This window comes from Lathyrus oleraceus, chromosome 5 (assembly GCF_024323335.1).
Source record: "Lathyrus oleraceus cultivar Zhongwan6 chromosome 5, CAAS_Psat_ZW6_1.0, whole genome shotgun sequence".
Classification (NCBI taxonomy): Eukaryota; Viridiplantae; Streptophyta; class Magnoliopsida; order Fabales; family Fabaceae; genus Lathyrus; species Lathyrus oleraceus.
This window is the reverse complement of record NC_066583.1, coordinates 209242765-209267500: the sequence shown is the minus strand read 5'-3', so window position 1 is coordinate 209267500 and position 24736 is coordinate 209242765. Positions and strand designations below refer to the sequence as shown.

Below are 24736 nucleotides of genomic sequence, written 5' to 3'. Positions count from 1 at the left end.
GTTTCATCAAGAACTATGGTAAGATGAATTAGGGTTTGAGTTCTAGGGATCCAATTGAGATGTTAAAGGTCATGGGGGCATGAAAAAACTTTTTATTTGAGGGGTCCTTAATGGCATGGTCAAGATCTATAGTGAATCATGACTTGTATAATCCAAAAGGTAGGGCTAGGGTTTGATCCTTGGGTGAACAGATGAATCTTGAGCTTCTTCAAAGGGGACTCACCACCCAAATTGGACTTGGGGAGTTAGTGATATATCTTGAATGATACCCCAAGATTTTTGGAATTCTTGAGGATGAGATTAGAGTTAAGGTAGCTTCAGCACACCTCAACAATGATCAGAGGAACCCGGGGCTTTGTAGATGAATCCCATGCCTTTGGACTTGTGAATTATTATGATCATTAAGTACAAATGCATATGAGATGTATGCTTAAGGTTTAGGGATTAAGAAGATGATATGAGGTAGGGAAAGTTTTAGGGTATGACACGTATCAAACACTTCACCGTGTCAGATAAAGATCCAGTTTATGAAACACAATGGTTGGTATCCAACCTCCAGTTGCTCATGCTTCTGATAGAGATCACTATAGTGCAAAATGTCCAGTTTTTTATGGAGACAAATTTGATTACTAGAAGGATAGAATATAATTTATTTTTGGTCATGATGTATATCTATGGGATATGGTAGTTGATGGCTACATTATCATGTTGATGGAAGTGGTAACAAAGGGGAAAGAAGAATGATAACAGATAAGCAAAAGAAAGATTACAAGAATCATCATAAAGCAATAACCATCTTGTTGAATGTTATTTCATACAGTGAGTATGAAGAGATCATCAACAGAGACACAAAAAAGTCTATATTTGATTCTTTGAGAATGACTCATGAAGGAAATGCTAAAGTTAAAGAAACTAAGGCACTTACCTTAATACAAAATTATGAAGCCTTCACGGCGGAAGACAATAAAACTGTTAAGAACATGTTCTTAAGGTTTCAGACTCTTGTTGCAAGACTAATGGTTCTGGAAAAAGGTTATTCTATTGCAGATCATGTAAATAAATATATCATAAGCCTACACGAGAGATGAAGGCATATGGTAATTGCACTGAAACATTCTAAGGATCTGAACAACACAACTCTGGAAGAACTTGTTAGTTATTTAAGAAGTCATGAGGTAAAGATTGAATAAGATGAGCCTCAAAGGAAAGTTAAATTCATGGCTATGAAGTCCATGGGAAAGTCAGAAAAGACTAAAGCTTTTCAGGATGAAGAAGATGAAGATTCTGAAGAGGACTTGAAAGAAGAAGATGAAGTGTCTCTTATTTCCAGATGTGTCAATCAACTCTGGAAGAAAAGACAAAGTAAGTTCAGAGGCTCTAGAAGGACAGGTGGATGCTCTGAGTCTACATCTGGACTAAAGAAATCAAGTGTTGTCAAAGAACTTATATGCTTTGAGTGCAAGGAAACAGGTCACAATAAGAATGAATGTCCTAAGCTGAAGAAAGATAGAACAAAGAAGAAAGTCTTCAGAGGGATAAAGAAAAGTCTGATGGCTACATGGGATGATTCAGATTCTCTGAGGAAGAGCAAGTTAATGTGGCACTGATGGCAACCATAAAAGCTCCTGATGAGAAGATTCAATCAGAATCAGAATATGGGTCAGACTCTGAAGAGGTATTTCCTAACTTACCTCATTCTAAATTAGAATCTTGTCTCTCTGGAATTCTGGAAAAGTATCAAAAGCTTCAGAACAAATACAAGGATCTAAAATAAGTCCATGTATATGAATCTGAAGCACATAGTAAGCTTAAGAAAGACTTTTCCACTTTGAATGAAGAGAACCTCATTTTAAAAAATGAAAACTCTGCTCTTCAAAGTAAAAGTTCCAAACTTGAGGAAGAAATTTTCCAGAAGCTTTTGTGGATTATGAAACTGTCATAAAGAAATATGATAAATATTACATCCACCGTACTCGATGGGAACCTTCTAAATTCTCTTTGGCTTAAGTGGGTGTCGTTATCTTAATGTTTACTTGATAGAGGTTTACAGAGTAAAAATGAGTTTTTTATTAGTGTGCTCGTCAAGGATTTGGACTCTCGTGCCTACGTATCCTCATTCATGCAATGGGGAACTCATAGCCTCGTAGTTCATGGTAAAAATGCTTGTGTGTTGGTTGTTTTTACCTTGAAAAGGATTTTCGGAGTGATACCCTAAGGCGCAAAACAAAAGATTTGATGATTTGATATTATTTTTAGGTTTTTTGTGAAAAGGTGATTGATTTGAATTGCACTAATACACGGAGTGCACAATCATAATCGTATTTTATTATGTTTTAGATTTTATTGAGAAAATGCTACTTGACATTGAATTAAGGGTTTGTTTTATTGTTTCAAAAATATGGTGATGATCCTAGTTCCTAAGGTTGACTATCAAGCAACAACAGACAAAGGAAAGCGAGGAAAAAAGTACACCAAAGTGCGTAAGGGGATACATGAAAAATACAAGGTAATAATGCGAGAAATAAAGGGTCTCATTGTAAGGTAGCCCAAGAGAAAGCCTTGTGTGTGCATTGTGCCTTAAGCTAACAAATGGATAACAGAATCAACATGTCTCCCTAGGATAATGCCATGAGTTAAATCCATTATTGTAATAAAGAGTATAAGTCCAAAGAAACTCTAAGTTGTGCATAGGTCAATCACAAAAGTCCAAGGTCCAAATGCAAGGGTACAAACAAGTCCTCTAAGTCTCCAAGCTTAGGTCATACACAAAGTCCATAATAAACTCCATGATATGCTAAGGTCAATCACCAAGTCTATAGTCTAATAGTCCTTAAATAAATTAAGTCTTTTATAGTCTTTTTCCCCTTTTATCATGTTTTTTGTTCATTTTAATTATATGACAAGATAAAGCAATAAGAAAAGGAAATTCATACGCTATTACACTTTTATGGGGTTTGGGGACATATTAACCACAATGAGGGGATGCTTACAAATCATACAAAGCATGAAAAGAAATTCTAACAAGTATGTAATGGTTACCATGCCTAAAACATACAAATAGCAAGACTTAGAAATCAAGTATAATCCATAGTCATGCTATGACAAAATGGATTAAAGTTGAATACATATGGAAGTTCAATCATGAAAAAATGCAACAAGATATTTCTAAGTCTAAAATCAACAAAGTGAACCAATTAGCATATGGTTAGAGATATCAACCATATATGGATTTTAAAATGTAATTAAAGATTAATCCAATATGAACATTAACCAAAGATCTAATGACCTTAGAAATTTCGATTAAAAGTGGATTGAAAATTAAAGGGAACTAAGTCTACTTATTTTCTAACAATTCATGAGCAAACAAGTCTTAATGTGTTAAAAAATATCAATTAAATTCTAATTAATTCTCTATGACCAACTAAAATGTTTATTGAATTTTTATGAACAAAAATGCATAAATTTTTCTTGAGCATGAAGCATAAAAATCAATACAAGATCACAAAAAATCTAAACAAAACAAATAATGAAAAATAAAGAAAATAGGGATAGGTGGTAAGAAAGCATAATCAAGGTGCCAAGAGGAAATAGAACACTGGCCCATGTTATGAAGCCCAAAGACAAAGGTTTTGTTTGACCTATGGCTGGAAGGGGTGTATAACTAAAAGGTGCAAACAACAAGTTGCCTGGGCTAGGGCCACAAGGCCCAAATCGCCTCAAGTCCTACAACATGGTGGTGCATGTACTATTAGGGGTGCAAATTTTAATGCACCATAGGCCTAGAGTAACACGGCCCAAATCCTCCATACGAGAAGGGGGGATCCGCTCATCAATTCCATGCACATGTTCATTGTGCTTCAGACCACCAAAACTCATTTCTCCAACCTCATGGTCGGAACGCCTTCCTCCGTTGTGCCGGAAATTGCCTTTGGCAGCGTTGGAGGGCCAAACTACCCAAGCCATACACCAATATCTTCGTCTCCTCATGGGCTATACGAATCCGCAACCAATTTCATCCAATTCTAAACCGAATACCCTAACCGACCCACTTATGTCAAGAACCCTAAATCACAAATTATCAAATTAAATCTTGAAACAATGGAATCAAAGCTCAATTTGTTGGGGCTTTGATTACCTAAGCCTAAAAACACATACCGGTAATTCATACAAGGGAAAATGAAGGAAGAAAAGTGATCCTACCTTGAAGAGGACGAATTTCTGTATGAGTTGAAGTTTGAGGATGAAGATGAAGATGATACATGTACGAAATCCTTGACTCTATCTTCTTCTTCTTTGCCCGATTCTTCTTCTTCTTATCTCCTCGATTCTTCTTCTTCTTCTCTTCCGAGTTCACATGATATTTTAGAATTATTGTTCATGCTTTATTAAGATTGATGAGTGTGAGGAGAAGTAAGAGTTGATTGTTGGTGGTTGATGATTGGGAGTTTCAGGTTCAGGGTGATCGAGAGTGATTTTAGTGGATTGTGAACTGAAGAAAAAATGAAAGATATTGAAGGGTGCATAATGAGAATATGATAATGATACTTATGGAAATTCAAAGTTAACAAAGTTTGGACTCTGTTAACTTACTCATGTGAAATTCAGTTAGGGCAATCGCACTGTTAGATCTCTAGTTAGAAATTCAGTTGGAGTTAGTTTCATAGGGATTGGGAAAGTTAGTTAGATGAGATTCAAAACTTGTTAGGTTAGTTAAGTTTATGTTAGAAGTTCTGATGAAGTTTGTTAAGGAAATTTACTGCTAGTTGTTAGTTTATTGTTGAGTTGTTAGAAGTTGTTCTGTTAGTTAAGGCTATGAGTTTAATGTGGATGGTTATATGAAATGTTGTTGTTGATGATTAGTAATGGATGTAAGGAGTTTTGTTAGATGCTAGTGCTAAGTTATTTATGGATGTATGCAAGCTATGCAACAATTTGAATACGGTGTTGTTAAGTGAAATTGCTGTTATTTTTCTTGTTATAGATTATTATGCTTAGAAAATTATTGTTGTTAATGATGTGAAATGAATTGTATATGGTGATTCATGTTAATTCCTTGATGTATGTGTAAGACCCCAATTTTGACCCTAAGATCCCTCATGATATCTCATCATTTGCATTGGCTTTAGGATCACACCTTGGCATCCTCCTCACCCCTCATTCATTGGGTTTGCATTGGGAGAGATAACCAAGCATGTTTAATTGTATCATACTCTATTTTCCTTTGTTTACTAACTAAAATTCCAAAAATATGTCTAGTGTAACTTTGTTTCTTTTATAGGTAGTGTGTGCATCCACTTGTGCCTTATCAAGCTCACAATTAGGGTTTGAGACCCTCATGATAAGAAGATAAATCAAGGAAAGGTTCACATTGGTTATAAGTATCATATATGGATCCCCGTGTTCTTTATTTGTAATTTTGATCAAGAGTTCATCAAGAATTTGAAGCTTGTTTGCCTTGGAAGCCCTAATTCATCTTGGTATCTTGTGTGACTTCCTTAGCAAGTTTCTTCAACAATTGGTCAAATATATAAAGGGTTACTTCATCATACATCATATTATGAATATATGATCCTCCATGAGCCCCAAAGATCAAAGGAACCTCAAGTTTGCAAGTTGGTTCAAGGATGTTGACCAGACAAAGTCAACTGGTCAAAATTGGGGTTCCCTAGACCCTATATCCTATATTTTTTTGTCATATGAAAATTATTAAAAGAGAAAAGTTACTACTTATGACATTCCAAACAACTTTCATGTTGGCATCAAGATCTAATTTTGTTTTTAAAGTCATTTTTTATGATGAAAGATTATAGGTCATTTTGTTTGTGCCCTAGTTAGGAGGTCAACTTTCAAGGACCATAACTTGCTCAATTTGTATGATATGAAGGTCATACGAGTTTCATGATCAATTTCAATATTTTTCTCCAACTTTTATCTTTTATAAATATGAAATTCTACTTGAAAGGGCATGTGCCAAGAGGAAACATTATAGGTCATTTTGGGTTATCACCATTGAACAAGCAATTTTCCTCAACTTATAAAATCCATAAATTCCTCATTCCAAATCCAAATGATGTCAAATTTGTGACCAAATTTAATAGGAATGGAAGATATACAACTTTGGTGAATAAACCATTTTCATTTGAAGCTCATAGCAAAAGTTATTCAAGGTGGAAGAAGTGGTCATTTGACTTTATACTTAAAAAATTCTCAACCATGTTTGATTTCTCCAATTTCCACCTTAAAATTCATCATGATCCAAGCTCCATATGGAAAAGTGTTCAACATCAAAGTTGTTCCCCTTGATGTCACCTTTCTAAAGCATTCAATATCACTTCATTTGGATAAGAATTAAGGGACTTGCGCATAGTTCCTTTGTTTGGTTCGTTTTGGCAACTTTTCCACTCAAGTGATTAATTCCTTTTGCATGCTTCCATGTGCTGACTTCAACATCAATTGCACACGAATTGGAAGTGGATTGCATCATTGGTTGGGCCTAATTCCTTGCCCATGCACCCAATCACAACATTACTATTTTTGGTCAATTTTCAAATGGTGTAAAACTAAATTCCATAGCCTATAAATACAAGTGCATTACTTCATAAATGACACACACACACACCTTGCCCAAGCCTTGCCAAGCCAACTCAGAGCCCTATACCATAGAATTTCTTGAGGATTTCATTGAAATCGAATTCTTGATTCCGTTTCTGTTTGGGGGACAAGAACTCCAAGAATTCATAGTCATTTTCATCTCAATTGATCACTGCAAGCAAGAGGAGGAAGAACCAATTGGAATTGCAGCAAGATCCAACCAAATCACTGCAACACGAAGGTTATTTTTCCAAAACTTTAACCCTTCGATTCTCTCTTAATTCTCCACTATTCCACTTGTTTATTGGTTGTCTGAAGTCCTACCAATGCAGGCAACAGGACTGAGTTGCTTTGAGGTCAAATCAAAGCAACTCAGATCGTGTACCTCAAAATTCAATTCCTCGTATCTCTCAATATATTTAGGATTAGGTGATATTGAGGCCAGATCCGAACTCCAGAGCTTTTTCTCTTTAAAATAGTGTCCTTACTTTTCATTTTCTTGATGGTTGGTTGTGGACCAGTCCGGTGAGGTCCATCGGAGAAGACAACCAGAGTTAGGGCTCTGGTAATATGTTGGTGTGCATCATGGCCATTTGATCTGTTTGAAATGTTTTAATCCTAGCATTTCCTTTTGATTAACAAGTCTGCAACATATTGACTTAGGACCATTGTGGAACGCGTGCTTGGCCATCAGATTTTCCACCTCAATTAATGAGGGAAATCCGATGGCCCTCGTTTTTTTTTTTCTTTTAATTCTGATTTTTTATTTAATCCATTTATTTTGTTTAATTCATATAAATTTCGTTTTTAATCCAAAAAATATGAGATTTTCACCAAAAATCTTTAAATATTTTCATCTTCTATATTTTGAATTAAAAACATTTTTTGAATTAATTTTGATATTTTTCATGAGTTAAATAATTTTTGACTTGTTTATAAATATTTTAAAATACTTCTAACTTTTCAAAAATCTTGAAATTTTTTGTCTAAGGTCCTTTGACCTTGTTTGACCTAGGATATATCCATTGGCCATTTATTTGGTGTTTTAAAGGGATTTGAGGTTTTGTCCATCTTAAAATGCATTCTAATTCATTTTTAATTTGATTTTTTAATTGAATAATTGTTTAAAAATTGTGTTGAACCATTTTTATGGTCTTGTGATGTTTGACTTTCTGTTTGGCCTTGGTCATGGTTGATTTGACTTTTGTTTGATCAATACCGTTAGATTTATGGGATTGATGAAATGTACATTTTATTCTTCCAAAATGAATGGATAGTAATGATCAGATGAAATCCTCCTATGATCAATTTGGGTTTCTATTTCCCCTTCCCTCTCCATCTTCATCCCTATTCTTCCTCAATTCATCATTGACCAATGAAATCTCATCATGTCTAATGCTAGTTGATTCATTAATGACCTTGTGTCACATGAATCAATATGAGCTAGACTGAGATAGGTCCCTCCCATTTTCTTTTAGTGTGTGGTACGTTTTAGGAGTCTGGTTCTTTGTACCAAATCTCTAACATGCATTAACACTTATATTTTTATTTCCCGACCTCAGATAGTTGTGACTTCTATATAAGTCTAATTACAATTGCTTAACATAGATCTAAATTGGTCCCCAAGGCATAACATTCTAGTAAGTGAGATTGCAACTCTCCCATTCTTCATGGCATTGTATGGAAACTTGACTTTTTTTCCATTCATGGGAGCTAGTGACATACTTGTTAATTTATCCAAGTTGGAGCCCTTCTCATGGATGATGTCTTGGTTCAAGAATTCATACTTGTGAATGAATGGTTGAGTGTTCTCCAAAGAATGACTTAATCAATTAAAATTCTTCACTAATATTTCACTAACCATTGACTAACTTCTTGATTAATGTTGCTTTACTTTTCAAGTCATTTACTTAATGCAATTTAAATTTCAGTACCTTTATCATTCATTGCCATTTACATTTCATGCAACTTGTTTACGTTTCAAGTCCTTTTCAGTTTGCTCATTTGAGCCATATCCTGTGATTGTATATATTATTTGTTTGTTTTTGTTTTGTTTATGGTCTTAGGAACTTAAAATACTTAATAACAACAAAAAAACCCTAAAAAGAAACATCTTAGTGGACTGTTGGATTCGATCTGAACTTTTGGACTTAGAATTAGGTATTATTCCCTATGCTAAAGGACTTGGCCAATGCAACTATTTCGGGACCGAGCTATCCTAGACTGTGCCTTCCATATGATGCAAGACCTTGAATGCCTTTGTTCATCTGTCACTTTGTCTTTGTGCTTAATTATTATGATGATATTATTGTTGATGTCTGATGATTGCTTTTGAGTTGATCAAGGAATATTCTCATCTGATACATTGGAAGATATTGAAGACTGCTAACTATTGGAGTGCTTGCTTGGATATTATGGCTATCTTTATTTGATGCTTTTGTCTTTATATGGTTTGCTTGAATATTTCTTATGTTTTTTGCTTGCTAAAGTCCAAAGGAAAATGGGTTTCTATATGACATTCTTATCTGTTGGATTGCATCCCATTGGTCAGATCTTTTCAACTCTTAACTTTTGATTTTTATCTAGGATAGTCCCTTCATTTCCTCTCACTTCTTAAATTTCAAAATCTCTCCCTCTTTTCAAAACCTTCTTTGTTTGCATTTTTTTAACTTAGACATGTTTTAATGATTCGAAACTTTGGCCTTATGCCATTGGGTTTTCAAACTTTTTCTTAAACCAAACTTGTGAATGAACTTAACCATATTGACTTTAATTTCAAAAAGGCAAAAAAGGACTAACAACCCCATTCAAGCCTTTGGCCTTTTTGTGCCTTTTTCTGTTAAACTTTTGATTAAAACCAATTTACTAACCTCTTTGAAATTTTTACCACGAACTATAGGATTTTGATCCCTCGGTTTTATGTTGGTACGTAGGTATAAGACCGAAGGTCTTGTCAAACACAAAAATATAATCAATGAATTCTTTCCTCATCATTCAGACCAAATCACTTGCACATAAAAAAGGGCTCCCTAGAAGTACCTAGGACACTTTGGATGCTAACACCTTCCCTCTGTGTAACTAACCCCCTTACCTGTAATCTCTGGCATTTTATTAGTTTTGATTTGAAAACTTCTTATCTTTGGATTTTGTTCGTACTTTTCCCTTTTCTTTTGGAAACAATAAAAGTGTTGTGGCGACTCTGGTTGTATTGACGTCAAGTTTATCCATAGCTTGACTGTCATGAATTTACCGTTACAGTATGTTGTAACATGACTATGTGTATGTTAACTTTCTTGTTAAGTGAATTCCATGATGTTATTGACACTTGCTTGAACACCTTATGAAATGTATTTTATTTAATGACGCTTGTTCATTAAATGCATGCGCAAATGCTAACTTATGCTTGGAATCTGTCAAGACTTCAAGATATGACATGAGGGCATCATGAAGGTTCAAGGGTGATGACTTGAAGAACATGGTTTTCTTGCACATGAAGGAAGTTTGAAATTGAAGTAAAGGGAGAAATGGAAGAATGAAGAAACAAAGTAGAATTAGGGTTAGGTTTAGAAATAAGTGGGTTGACTTTGGTCAAAGTTGACCAAAAAGTCAATTATTTGTCAAAGTTGTTATTTTTTTTTTTGTAATTTTCCTTGTAAGAATGATGTAAATGCAATGGAATGGTCACTTGTGTGCAAATAGTTTTCCTATTTCAATGAAATAATGCTTTAGATTCAAATGACATTTTCCCCTCCAAAGTCCATATTTGAATTGCCTTGTTTGAATCATGTATTATGGACTTGAATGAATAAATGAATTAGGTAGTAATGGATCATAAATATGAATGAAATCATGACCTAGGAATGAAATAATGGACTAAGAATCAATGGACCATAACTGTATCATGGAACACGAACTAATGAATCCACAATAAGACATGAATCAATGCACTATGAATGTGAATGAGAACATGTATAACCATGGATGGAACAAAGCGTTGTATCCAATGGATCTTTTAACCATGTAACAAAACATAGTCAAAAGATGATTGATGGCAAATGGCATGATGCAAAATAAAGTGGTGTGAAACCCCCTCTCAATGAGTTAGAGTTTGAAACATGTGGTCACCAAATCAAAACACAAGATCATCAAGGGTTAAACACCCATAACTAGGGTTTTATGCACCAATAATGGTCAACATGAAAACCTAGGATTTCATGTTCAAACAAAAATCAACAGATGAATCACCATGATGAGCATCCCCCATTAGGGTTTCAAGGATCAAATGATCCATCAAAGACAAGAGCCAAACAAACTAGGGTTTAGGCCTGAGTGAAAACAAAAAAAATTACAATCCCAAAACCAATGCCTTGAATAACCAAGAATATAGGGTTTAGGAATGAGTGAAAACACCAAAATACAATCCCCAAACCAAGGCCTTGAATAGCCAAAAATCTAGGGTTTTACACCTTAACCCACATTAGATGTCATTCCATCATCTCTAGGGCTTGATTCTCAAGTAAACCCTAGCTTTTATTAGGTATGAATAGCCACAAACTTTGAATCCATTATGATATTAATGCATTTGACATGAATGAGTGAATATGAATCTCAAACCAAAAGTTAGATGAAAAATTAAAATGGGAGGGTAAATTTTGGGGTATGCCACATATCACCGCTGATGGCTAATAACAAAAAATAAATTTAAACTCCAGACTTCCAATGTCAGTTTATCCAACGTCGCGTCCTTGGGGTTCTCTGCTTCAAGGGAAGCTTCTCCATACCGACTAGTTGCTCATCCACCATCGTTTTGAAAAAATCCATCCTTAACACGTCCAAGTCTGGTGCGATGCATAAAGCCCGAGCTATAGGTCGTTTAAAGGCCCAATCATCAACGAAAAACAGGTCTACCTGGGCATCTTACAAAGACTTCTTCAAAGTTTCATTAGAATCCCAAGTTTGTTCTGATTCTTGGGGAAAATCGGCGTTGGATGTTTCCATCTCCAATCACTTGGACTCAAAAACTTCTTTCTGTTTTGTCATCTCTAATAATTGGGACTCCCAAGTTTCCTTCTGCTTATTCATTTATGTCAATCGCTTGTTAAGATCCTCCACTTTGTCGATCTGAACCTTTAAATCGACATTCAGTTGAGTTACCTCTTTAGAAAGACGAGTCTCATTCTACTCATGAGCATCACTCACTTCGAAAAAGACCTCCGATCATCACTACACATCTCATCAAGTAGCCCCATAGGTTTTTAGTCAATTGTTGAGAACTAATAGACTTTACCTTTTTGACAACCTCAGTTGCGTTCAAGTGATCATAGAGATACCTCAGCCCGTCAAAGCTATTGACCAGAACTTAAACTCGGAAGAAGGTTTAGATTGATGACTGCTACCTGAATGTTGCATAAGAGTGGTAATTGTTAGGTTGGCTTGACTAACGTCATCACTCACCAAAGTCTTCATTTTCTTTGGAGAATTGGGCTTTGGATCCTCTGAGGTAGGGGCAGAGATCGACTGAGGCTATGATATGACGGGAGCCACTTTAGTTACATCCAACTTCTTTCTTTTATGGGCTCGGGTTTGAATGCATGTGAGGTCACTCTTGGAAAACAAATTGATCTCCACGCCTCTCCCAAGCCTCAACCATCAACTTCTTTTGTTTGAAGAGTTTGAGATTTGTCATGTTGGCTGAAATAAAAGAGCCAGGATCAGTAAAAAATATGACTTATGACATCATATTATAGCGATAAATAAATATATGGACATTACCCAACAAATTAGAAATTTGTTTGGGGTCATCGACCATCTATAAAAGATCTTTGACTTTCACTACCTGGAAAACGTCCAAAACAGCCAAAGATCGAAGTTCCAAGTCATTTAATTTGTATAGTCAAAACCAGAGATATGCAAAGGATTGTCCGACCAATAGATCGGGAAACGATAGTTCCCATCTAAATCATACATAATCTGGGGACATCTTTTCCCACTTTTAACTCGGAGGAATTTGTCTTCAAAACCCTTATAATTAGTAGTGTATGCTTGTAGGAAGCTCTTTCTTGAAATTCCACTAAGGGAAACCTAACCTCCTTTTTCTGCACCCTTTAACTCAAAAAACAAGAAGAATAAACCTAAGGTCGACATTATGTCCATTGTGTCACAGACAATCTCAAAAGCCTTAATAAAGCCCCATCCATTAGGGCGTAATTGTGAGGGGGCTATGTTTAGGGTTTTGAGAATATCAGATTCGAAGTCAGTAAATGGAATTCAAACTTTAAAGTCTTCAATGACTCATGAATAAAAAAAAATCCTCCAACACTTCTTTGGGACGAGTAACACAAACCCTTTCACCAACTACACATGGTTCTAGTATAACGTTCTATTCATTTCCAGCGGAAGAGATTAAAGTAGTGGAACGAAGCTTCAAGATATAGCTTTTGTCGACAATACCATGGTCATAAATCAAAAGCTCTTTGTCTATCAAAAATCTTGTTGTTTTCATCTGAATATCCGAAAAATCTGAGGAGGAAGACTCCAAATCAGCGTTACTAGTGGGTGAAGGGATTTCACCATAGACTTATCTAATAATTCGGTCAAAACCCGCTCAATTCAAATAACCATCACACTCTCACATACAACCATTCCAAATCCTATTCCTATCACCAGCAGTAAGAACAACTGAATATTAATACATAATAAAAAAAATTAGAAAAGAAATGATACCTGAAGTCTGAAGGAATAAAGATCAGTTGGTAGACGCTCAGTGAGAAGGTTTCTTGGAAAAGATATTTGAATAAAAACTAAGCCTTTTAAAGTAATAAAGTTATAACGGTTGTAACAGTCAAGAATTTATATCAAAGGGTAATGATGAAAGTGGGAGTTCCCATAAAAGTCGTCATGAAGAGGAGAGAGAAAGGATTGTCATCATTAAAGTAGCTGATGAAAACTGAGCAGGATCTCGATCTCGAAGAAAGGGAATTCGGAGATTGTTTGTCCGAACACTTCATTCTAGAAGAACCCCGTGATCAGGGGGCTTATGTGCATCCCAAAATTCCCTGAGGCCGAGTTGGTGGGACAACCGAGCATGATGAGGTTAACAGGTCGAATAACCATGTTTATACCTACTAATTGGAATCCGGTTAGGGTATCAAAATAAGCAAGATAAAGTCGACCTCATGTAAGCCAAGAATGATCTAGTCCCTATAAGTCGGATCCGATGACAAGGCTAAGATATCATTTGAAGGGTCGTAAGAAACAATTATAGAATGATGTATTATGATAGGGGAGTTATAATTATTGAAGAGACAGACATTACATAGTAATTATAAGGACGAAAAACGTTACTGGTAGATGTATTTATGAGGAATATGAAGAGTAAACTGAGGGAAAAAGAGAAGGAGGTTGGGACCTATAAATATGAGAATGCTTGGAGGGTAAAGGATAAGCAAACATGAGACAAAAAATACATAACAGACACTATAACAAATCATTTTAGACTCTTCTTAACTGAAAATAAGGAAGTCAACCTTTTAGCATTTTTTTTAGCAAGAACACGTTTCTCGTTCCTCACTTCTCAAAATATTCTCTCAAGCTCTTAATCTCTCAAGTCTGAAACTCTCTCAATTCACATTCTCTCAAAATCATTCAACTCGCTTTAAAGCTTCTTCCATCAACATCAAATCGATCAAGGAGCTCACTTAACATTAAACTAAACATATATTTGGTAAGTTTTTTTTCTAAACTTGTTTTATTTCTATATACATTTGTAGAAATTGATCATTAGGTTATGTAATAGGTAGTTTAAATATGTTATCTAAATGAGTAATGTGTTTGATAATTAGTTTAAATTATAATGCGTTATTTTGAATGTTGGCATGAACTGCATTTCCGCCATTAACGTTCTTCTGAATTGTAGAATTTTACGGAGATGCATCTCGAAAATTTGTCAGTCTGCATTTTTTGGCTTGACCTCATTGTGTTTTATATGTATAATGATTGTGTGGTTTACTTATAGGCATTATGGGTGATAACCAAGATAGATTTAGGCATGACATAGTTGAACAACATGCATCAATTCAGAGGGAAAAAATCGATCATCGTAGAAACCTTTCGTTTCTAGCCCAGTGATGCAGATGCGTCAAATTCTGGGGCTCATCTATCATCTTAGTCTTCTCGTAGGAGACAGATGTCACCTACTCAGGCCCTTGAAGCACCGCTGACACTCGAGTCGCCACAGGAGGCACCCGAGGCCTCGTAGAGACCTGAGGCACAACAGGCGGATATACACTTTCATACTTACGTCACTCACCGTGAGACACATCCCTTTTATGACATAGACTTATACTCAGGATGATTGGCTTGCGATTCACGTTTGATGAGTCCTTATCTGCCCTGAGCGTGTGTTGTGGTAGTTTGGCTACATGCAAATTATTCCTAGAGACCCTTATGAGTATGCTTTTCCTGTTATGACACGTAGAAATATGGATACCATGTTTGATAGTTATCTTTATCACCTGGTACTGTATGAGGCAAGGAGTACCCTAGCTCATAGTGACTAAAATGCTGCACACGAATAAATCCAGTGGTATTTCAAGATGTCACATCTTTATATAACAGCAAATGCTTTGGGAGATCCACTTAGGCCAGCTCATCAAGAGATACTAGATGAGGAGTAGGCTAGTGCAAATTATGTTAATGATGTGTTGCCTAGATGTCGTCGCATCATGGAGATTGAAAATTCTGGTATAGACAAATGACTCTTTTTGGATGGTTCTGAGGTGAGAGACGTTCTAGATTCCATGATGGGGGAGGCAATGCAGTATGAGGTAACGTTAGAACATGAGGCTTCAATCCGTCATAATATTAGTTTATAGTATTTGTATTATAAGCACTATTTTCGATTCTATTTTATTTTGACTTCATTGTGTACTTAAGATTTATTAATTTATGTATGTCATTTTTATATTATTCTGAAAGTGTACGGTATACTTTATATAAAATTGAATATGATAATATAATTATAATATTTCGTTAATTTCATGTGAGCATCTCAAAAACAAAATCAAAAAATATTGTCTGGCGTTATTCCGGAGATGTATTTTTGGATTTTGTCTGGTGTGAATATGGAAATCCATCTCTAGATTAATTTATGTCAAAAAAGATCGTTTCATTGAAGAATGTATGAGACACAACTGGAGTAAGTCCGGAGATGCATCTCCCAAATATATTTTGGAAAATATATGAAGTTCAACTCAAGTGGGAGTAATTTCGTGAGACATATAATACGTTTGGAGATGTATTTTCGGATCAGAATGACATTTTTAGATTTTCATAGGTGCTCGCACCACTTAGGTGGGATTAGCCATTCCCTTTCTCTAGACTTCTCTCACGTGAAAAAGGCCCAATTCAACATTGAAAGAAAGGCCCAACAAACTAGCTTACCGGTACCGCAAATGCAAACATCAAGTTCTTTCACTCTCAAACTGAAACTCAAACTGAAATGGGGCGAGGCAAAGGAGGGAAGAGCCGTACTCAGAGGAAGCATTTCCAGCAAAACAGAGAGAACGTTTGGAACCAACACCGTCCAGAATCACTTCCTTCCACCACAAACCCTTACGATATTCAAAACCCTGATTTCGATCACTATTACAAGGCACGCTTATCATCAACTATATAACTATCACTATCACCACCAAGTTTTCTTTAACTTTGTTTTCCTAATTTCAATCACTTTTCGTTTTTTACAGGAGCAGAACATAGTGTCCCTAGAAGAATGGGATTCATTTATGCAAGTTCTCAGAACTCCATTACCTGCAGCATTTAGAATCAATTCCAGGTTTGGACTTAGATCTTGTATCTATCATGTAGTATAACAGTTCAACTGTATAAGTGCTTTTGTATAATAAGCTTCTTTTACAATAGAATGATGAAAATTATCCATATAAGTTCTGTTAATTGTTTAAGTTGTATCTATAAACTATCGTGCATAGCATATGGAAAATTAAAATAAGTTGCAACTAGTTCGTGTACTCGACTAAGTTAGTTTTGTAAGCTTTTTCAAAGTGTTTATGCCACAAGAATATAAGATAAGCCTAAGTAAGCTCTTCCTAAATACAATTGCGTGAATTTAGTTAGTCATTATCAATGCCAAAAACTTATTATCACTAGAAATTTGAATTTCATAAATATAATTATCAAATTAATGCAAATGATGGAGGTCTTGATTTACATCTATAATTTACTAGGGCAGGAATGGGGAGGGCTTTTGGAGGAGATGAGTAAAAAGAAAAATAGAGAAATTTTTAACTTTTGTTGAAGGAGTGTTTTTGTATAAAATGGTAAATGAATACTTATTATTGATATATTTTTAATATTTAGAATATTATTATAACAACATTGGTTGTATTTGAATAATTTATTTAAGCCCTCCAAAATTTTTTTTTCAATATAATTTTTGAATTCTCCTCCCCTCTGAACTCTAAGACAAAGCTTTAGAATAGTCTATCCAACTTGATACAAATTTACTCAAGATCTAATTTATTTCTTTTTTTTATCCACCGATTTAATTTGATTTCTAGATACTAAGGGTCTCTTATAAAATAATTTATTATTTTTTTCCCTTCATAATTTGAAAAGTCTCATATCTTTAATTTTAAATATATTTTTTAATAAGTTTCTTTTAAAATTTTAAAGAATATCCTGCAACATATGGATACTAGCTAGTACTATTTAAAACTATTTGAAGATAGATTAGTTCATCCTAATTGTTTGGATGCATGGCTCACTTTCGTTATTTATTTATTTTGTTATGTGATTTCAGTAGCCTTTTTCATGCCGATATTCGGTCCCAGCTGGAAAATGACTTTGCACGTGCTCTCCAGGCCATTGTAAGTCATCAATTATCACACTGCTTTTGTTTGTTTGTTTAAAGTCTCTGTTTGGGTCCTGAATTGTTGCATTTAGGTTCTTGAAGGGGATGAGGAGGATGCTATTAGACCCTTGCCATGGTATCCTGAAAATCTTGCTTGGCATTCTAATTTTTCCCGTATGCAGCTCAGGAAGAATCAATCACTTAAGAGGTAAATAAGTTATTATCTATGATTGTTTGAGTGCATGACATGAATTAATTCAATTGAGTTTTTCATTGGATATCTATGTAGTCAATAGTGGCTAGCATCTGATCCTAAAAAAAGCTATGGGTATCGTTATGGCCACTACGTCAAAGTTTAGGGAAACAATGCTGGAAAGTTTATACCGTACACATAAAAGCTAAAAATTAGGAGAATACACAACAATGCAACATTAAAGTCAAATTGATAGCTAATAGTCAAAGTAAATTGTTACTGATATTAAAGCCTCAAAGGCTTAAAACTACTCTCCTAAGCATTTAAAATAGATAGACGTGATTCTTTACTGAAATCACCATCTCCAAGGTGAGGATGGCAACCAAAAAGTTGCAGAAAGGGCCACTGAAAAGTCGCACAATGTGAGGAAGGGAGCTGAAATTGTTTCAGAGAAGAATAAATGACAAGATATTAGAGACCTATATTACCTTGAAAATCAGAAATTTGGGGTGAAATGACCAAATAGTCCCAAAAAAAGAAGGAACAACTACAAGTTAGGGGAAATGGCTATTTAAGGGTGAAATGATCAATTCAGAATTTTGCAATAGTTTCACTGTAGCTATTGTTAGTTGGCCACTATTGCTGGTGCCACAGCAGCTATTGAGTATAGAGTTGGATATGTAGTTCTTAACATTTGATTATTACCTTAAGTCCTTGTGAATCTTGCAGGACATATGGATCACATTTAATTATTTTATAAAAAAAAAGCAGAATGCATGATTCTGTTTGTTGAAATATTTTAAACACATGCTCTACTAACTAATAGGCCAATCTTTGCTTTTTATCATGTTAACATCTCAGGTTTCATGAATTCTTAAAGCTAGAAAATGAAATTGGAAATATCACTAGACAGGAAGCTGTCAGCATGGTAAGCCTGTTTAACAACTATCGCACGTCATGACCATGTAGTTTAAAGTAGGCACTTTTCAATAATTTAACTTGTGCACCCATATGTTTTGTTTGCAATGCAGGTGCCTCCTCTGTTCTTAGATGTACATTCGAATCACATTGTACTTGATAGTAAGCAACTTATGCTGAACCAGTACTTTTGTCATTTTTACCAGCTCTTGTCCTTTTCTTTTTATTTGGAACCAGTACTTTTGTCATTTTTACCAGCTCTTGTTCTTTTCTTTTTATTTGGAATGTTAATTTCAGTGTTTCTAACTATTTTGCTTTTACTTTTTTTCTGTTCAGTGTGTGCTGCCCCAGGTTCAAAAACATTCCAATTGCTTGAAATTTTACACCGATCAACTAAAGCAGGATCATTGCCTGATGGAATGGTTTGTTTCTGAACAAGTACTTCATGTTATTCTCTATTACATTTGATTTTCCAGACCAAGTAGCTCTCTGACTATGACCATTCCTCATCAAGCTTCTTTGCACAATTTATTGATTAGTCATTGTTTAATAATAAGGTTATAGCAAATGATCTAGATGTACAAAGATGTAATCTTCTCATCCACCAAATAAAACGAATGTGCACAGCAAACCTAATTGTCACCAACCATGAAGCTCAGCACTTCCCAGGATGTCATTTGAACTTGGATTGTGATATAAGGGGTTCAAGTCAGCATGCTTCCCAACTGCTATTTGATCGTGTTCTGTGTGACGTACCCTGTAGTGGAGATGGTACCCTCCGCAAAGCACCTGATCTCTGGAGGAGATGGTACTTTTTTTTCCTTCCGTCTCCATATCCTTTTTAGTCTCCCATTTTTTTTCCGTGTTTTTCTCTTCAGCCACCATAGTCATTTTATTGCTAAGAATACGATTAATTTTGATTGTATGCAGGAACACGGGGACAGGAAATGGACTTCACACCCTACAAATTTTAGTTGCCATGCAAGGTATGTTTTGATTGATGTTAACCTGTTTTTAGGGCATGCTTTTTTGGGCTTGATTTGATTTTCCTTTTAAGACATGATTGATGCAAGACAAATTGGGTGGGTGTTTATTGAACAAGGGAACTGTATTATGCTGTTAAGAATGCTATCTGTGGGTAAAGCAAAAATACGCTTATTTATTTTCCATTAGAATCTCTATGGATATTATAAAAGTACACTTATTATTGGGAAGGGAAGTCATATTGAAGAGAAAAAGCATTCCTTACACCAAGTATTTTTTTAGCGTAAATTTACTGCCTCTTTTGCCTTGGTTCTAAAACTTTGAAAGATAGTACTGGCCTACTAAGATATAAATATGCATTTATGGACTAAGGTTAATAAATAAGACTTGTCTTGTAAGACGTTTTTGACAAAATCAGATGCTATTTTGATTTTATCAGGCTTATCTTTACTTAAAGTTGGTGGAAGGATGGTTTATTCAACCTGCTCAATGAATCCTATTGAAAATGAAGCTGTTGTTGCAGAGGTAATCAGCCTTACATGCTCTGTAATTATATCTGGTTCCAGCCAAACTAAGTTGTCTTTGGCAGCTTTGTGAATGAAGTGTTTTATTTTCACTTTCAAGTAAATAACTTGTGCTCTTTTTAGTTGAATCTGTTGCTTCCATTCGTGCAGGGCAGTCCCCCTTCCGCACAAAATTCCTAGTTTGGTCTATTCATGATATCTGATCGATAACATATTTTCTTAATGAAACTTAGATTAGATTTGAACGAGTATTTGATAGAAATGTGTAATTTAATCAATAAAGCACGGACACGATACGGGTATCGGATACAATGCGTATCCGATACCCGCATCGCGAGTCATTGAAAATCTAGGATATGATACATATATAAAAAAATAAAAATTAACCATTAGTTAAATCGCTGTCTAACAAAAACCAATTGAATTTGCAAAATTTAATAGTACTAATTGGTAAAGCAATTATGAGAACAAGATATCAATCTTTTTAAAATGGTAATTGAGAGAATATTAAATGGGTGGTCACAAATTGCATAGGAGAGAAAGAAAGGGTAGTTTAAGTTTAGAGAAGAGTAATTAATGGGAAAGTTTGATTCTTGTCCTAGAAAAATGTACATTCATGAGATTAACTGGTCGTATCCGTAGCACATCTAAGACGTGCCGCTTTTTTTATTTTTTAAAAAATTTGGATACTCCTTCGATACATATCAACGACTTATTGGTGCATATCGGCGTATCAGTACTCATCGGACACGATATAACATAGATTTTAGAGTATCCGTGCTTCATTGAATTTAATTAATGGAAACTAACTGATGGAAAAATATTGCTCTGGAGCTAACTATCAACATTACAATTCATTACTTGCATATATCTTATCCTGCCCTTGTGCCTCATTCCTACTTTTGTTATTTCTAGCTCAATGTCAATTCATCATTCTTACTGCAGCTAAAATAAAACATTCTGTGGTTGTGATCTTGTAATTATAAAGGACAAACTCCATCTGAGATGTTACCACTTTTTAATTTATAAGTTGCATTTTTGTTTATTATACTGAGCTTTTCATAATTTAAAAATCGCAAGGAGGTTTTTTCATAAAAAAGAAGAAACACTTATTTTAAGTGCTTTGGTCTTGATATTAGAGAAAACTTTTAACACTGCTTGTGGCCATTTTAGTATGTTATACAGTGAGGAGCTAGGCTTAATTGATTCCCTCTTGCCTACTTTTATAATCAATTGCAGATTTTGCGGAGGTGCAAAGGTTCTGTTGAACTTGTTGATGTCTCCAGTGAGCTTCCCCAACTTATTCGTCGGCCAGGTCTGAAGAGATGGAAGGTTTGTATTTTATGTGATTATTTATTGCTTTGAGTTGTAGTGTTTCAAAGGCACTACATGTAGTTACAAGAGAGGAATATCTTGATTGGCTTACACATGCAAAATTGAGCATGTGTCAATTGGAATTGTTTACAAAAGTTGTGTAATTGAGGCTGTCCAAGTTTCCACTGCTTCCCCTCTCTGGATATAATCGATTTTTGAATATAGTATACTCCTCATATAGTAGCTTTTGGCAGAAAACCTCGCTCAGCCTGACAGTTATCTCTTACAGGCTTTGACCGATAGGTTTTTGAAATGTATATCAGTTGATTTTTTTTCATTTGTATCATTTGGATGTCCATCTAGTTATTCCTATGTTCATGTTCATAGGAAAACATCGAGTTTCAAACTTTCTCAATAGAAAACTAGCATGTTTTTATCCAACTTGAACTTGCTTTTCCAGCCGCAGATGTTGGATTATGTATGTAAAAATGCTCATATTCTCCAGATTTAGAAATCTAGAAAGGGTTGAATTTGTCATGCAGCTCTATGCATTTAAACACGTTTGAAGGTGTGGCTTTGTCTTTGGCGATGCAGGTGCGTGACAAGGGCAAGTCCTTGGTTTCCTGCAAAGAGGTTGACAAGGTTCGTAGAAGTGCAGTTCTGCCCAGCATGTTTCCAAATGGCGGAAACTATCGAGATATTGACTGTAACAGTAATTGTGATGTTAATGGACATCCTGAAGATGGTGTTCAAGTAGAGGAGAATCCTGCGATGCATGAGTTTACTGAGATAGTTTCTGATTTCCCACTAGAGCTATGCATGCGTTTACTGCCCCATGATCAGAACTCTGGAGCCTTCTTTATAGCTGTATTGCAAAAAAATTCTCCTCTGCCAGGTTATTTCTTATATGATTTCTGTTGTTTTCTATCTCTCTCAAATCTAGATAAAGGTGGCCAAGAAATTTGGATGAATATTGAGAAAACTCAAGCTGTTGTTTTTAACATTTTGTATATGTTTATTTCCTGTTTTGTAGCAATTGAAGTAAAACGTAGAAAAGAAGTTAATAATCAACATGTAGAATCAGTAAACCAGGGCAGTGAGGATGCACAAGTATTGCAAATTTATCCATCAGAAAGTACACATGAAGAAGTTTGCAAACAAGTTTCCGATGATAATAAAAATGAGCCAAATGAACCCAACACTGCAGATTTTAAGTTTAGCCCTGTTATAGACGAAGAAGGGGAATCCGAGGAAGCCCAGGAGCCCCACAATGAAGAAAACATAGCAAAGATCACTCCAAGCAAAAGAAAGCTTCAGATACAAGGCAAATGGAGAGGTGTTGATCCTGTCATCTTCTTCAAAGATGAATCAATTATAAAAAGCATAGAGGCATTTTATGGCATTGATGAACAGTTCCCGTTAGACGGTCACCTTGTAACAAGAAACAGCGATACAAGCAATGTAAAAAGAATTTACTACATCTCCAAGTCAGTCAAGAATGTTCTTGAGTTGAACCTATCAGTTGGGCAGCACCTGAAAATAACTTCTGTTGGCCTAAAAATATTTGTAAGTATAACATTTTTCTCCAGTAACTCTTCTGTTCTCATTGTAATGTTACTTATTGCTCAGGCTCCCTATTCTACTATTTCTTGTGAATAACCAAGTGATATCTATTTACTCTTATCATATAGGAAAGACAAAAGTCACGTGAAGGTAGATCCGTCGAATGTGCTTTCAGAATTGCTTCTGAAGGATTGCCTCTTATCCTCCCTCATATCACCAAACAGATCCTAAGTGCATCTGCTATAGATTTCAAGCATCTTCTCCAGTATAAAAATGTAAAATTTGCAGAATTTGTTGATGCCAAATTTGGTGAAATGGTGGCAAACCTAAAGCCAGGCTGTTGCGTGATCGTTCTCGGTGAAGGTATTTACTCCCTTGATGCAGAGAAGACATGTCCGTTGACTTGACTGTTCATGTGACCCCGCTCGCTTTTTTATGTAGGAAACAAAGTCTCTGCAGAGGCTCTCCAAGTGGATGAATCATCAATAGCCATTGGATGCTGGAAGGGTCGGGCAAGTTTGACCGTGATGGTTACTTCAATAGAATGTCAAGAACTGCTTGAAAGGCTTTTAATGCGTTTAGACAGGGAAACAGAAAAAGGGTCCTCCATGCATGAGGACAAACCATCTAATAATGTGAGATATGTAGAACAGGAATCAAATGGTAACAGCCAAGATGTGGAAGCTATTTGATGATAAAAGCCAGAGAGCAGTTCTTATTTATCGGGCACGTCCAAGTAGACATCAAAATGCATTTTGAAATTATTTTAATATTATCTTTTTATTTTATTTTATTTTATTGGTTGTGCTTAATAGTAACGTAATCATGCAAGATTTCAAGCAAATTATTAAATCTTGAGTAGGTATCGCTCCCATTTATACGCTCACACGAGCGTTTTCTTAGACATGACTCTTAATTTTTGTTTTTGAGACTCCTTGATCTTCATAGCAAAGCCAAAAACACTGCTTCAATTTTATATTCTTATATCTCAATCACAATATTGCATGATTTTTGCGTGGACATAGGTCAAATGAAAGTCATTTTTTCACGGTTTTGGAAGAAAAATCAATATTGACTCGACTTTGTTGTTAGAAAGATGAAGGGTCTTTTTTTTTTTTTTTTTAAATCTAAAAATAAAAAAATAACATGTTTGAAGCTTTAAATTAAGTTGTCATTGTTTTATATGAATCAAATATCCACTGCCAACAACCCTATATATTCGAATTCATTTTTTATCACAGGATTATTCATTTCACATACTATATACTATATGTTTATTTCAAATCTTATGAATTTTGGTATTTCTTTTTTCTTGTTCGGATAATACAATTTGAACATATCCTAATTAGGATTTCAAAAAATGGTCGTAGTTGGGTAAAGGCTTTCGCGATTTCGATAAGTGTCGTGACACTGATCGCAGATGTCATGGTATGAATTAATTATAATTAATTATTTATCATGAGAAACGGTGATAACAATATATGTATCGGCATCTACCAGTACTGTTTTGTCGCGGTCGTATTTACGGTCTTAAGCCGTTTTTAGAACTCTTATCCTAATTAATCAATACTACATTGTTTAGTTGGAATGACTTTTTTGAAAAAGTTTATGTCGGGATGATAACCTCCGAACAACAAGTTACATAGTCTGAATGTTACTATTTGAAGTGTCACATTTATTGCGTAAACAATTTCATAAACCTTCTCACTCAAGACCTTATAAACCTTCGAAAAATGCTTCTCTTCTTATTCAATAGTTGTGTTTCGTAACACAATTAAA

General features: G+C 35.0%; 1 protein-coding gene across 2 annotated transcripts; it reads left to right on the top strand.

Moving 5' to 3' along the window:
• The first annotated feature begins 16040 nt into the window (after positions 1-16040).
• On the top strand, positions 16041-23933 carry LOC127082943 (uncharacterized). 2 transcript variants are annotated; one of them, XM_051023172.1, is made up of 15 exons: positions 16041-16243; positions 16338-16426; positions 17414-17477; positions 17554-17669; positions 18516-18582; positions 18686-18734; positions 18909-18994; positions 19130-19380; positions 19503-19558; positions 19996-20081; positions 21320-21412; positions 21989-22289; positions 22428-22960; positions 23086-23320; positions 23399-23933. In XM_051023172.1, the coding sequence occupies exons 1-15, from the start codon at positions 16091-16093 to the stop codon at positions 23647-23649; spliced, it is 2430 nt and encodes an 809-aa protein (XP_050879129.1). In that variant the 5' UTR covers positions 16041-16090; the 3' UTR covers positions 23650-23933. The 2 variants fall into 2 exon arrangements, with proteins under 2 accessions (XP_050879129.1, XP_050879128.1); XM_051023171.1 differs by having other exon boundaries at positions 17411-17477.
• Positions 23934-24736: the final 803 nt, after the last annotated feature.

Bases quoted from the DNA above. Each gene is read 5' to 3' on its own strand.
- LOC127082943 (XM_051023171.1), top strand. From the start codon at position 16,091: ATGGGGCGAGGCAAAGGAGGGAAGAGCCGTACTCAGAGGAAGCATTTC. The intron at 18,735-18,908 runs GTAAGCAACTTA...TTTTCTGTTCAG, and splicing joins GAATCACATTGTACTTGATA to TGTGTGCTGCCCCAGGTTCA. The intron at 18,995-19,129 runs GTTTGTTTCTGA...TTTAATAATAAG, and splicing joins GATCATTGCCTGATGGAATG to GTTATAGCAAATGATCTAGA.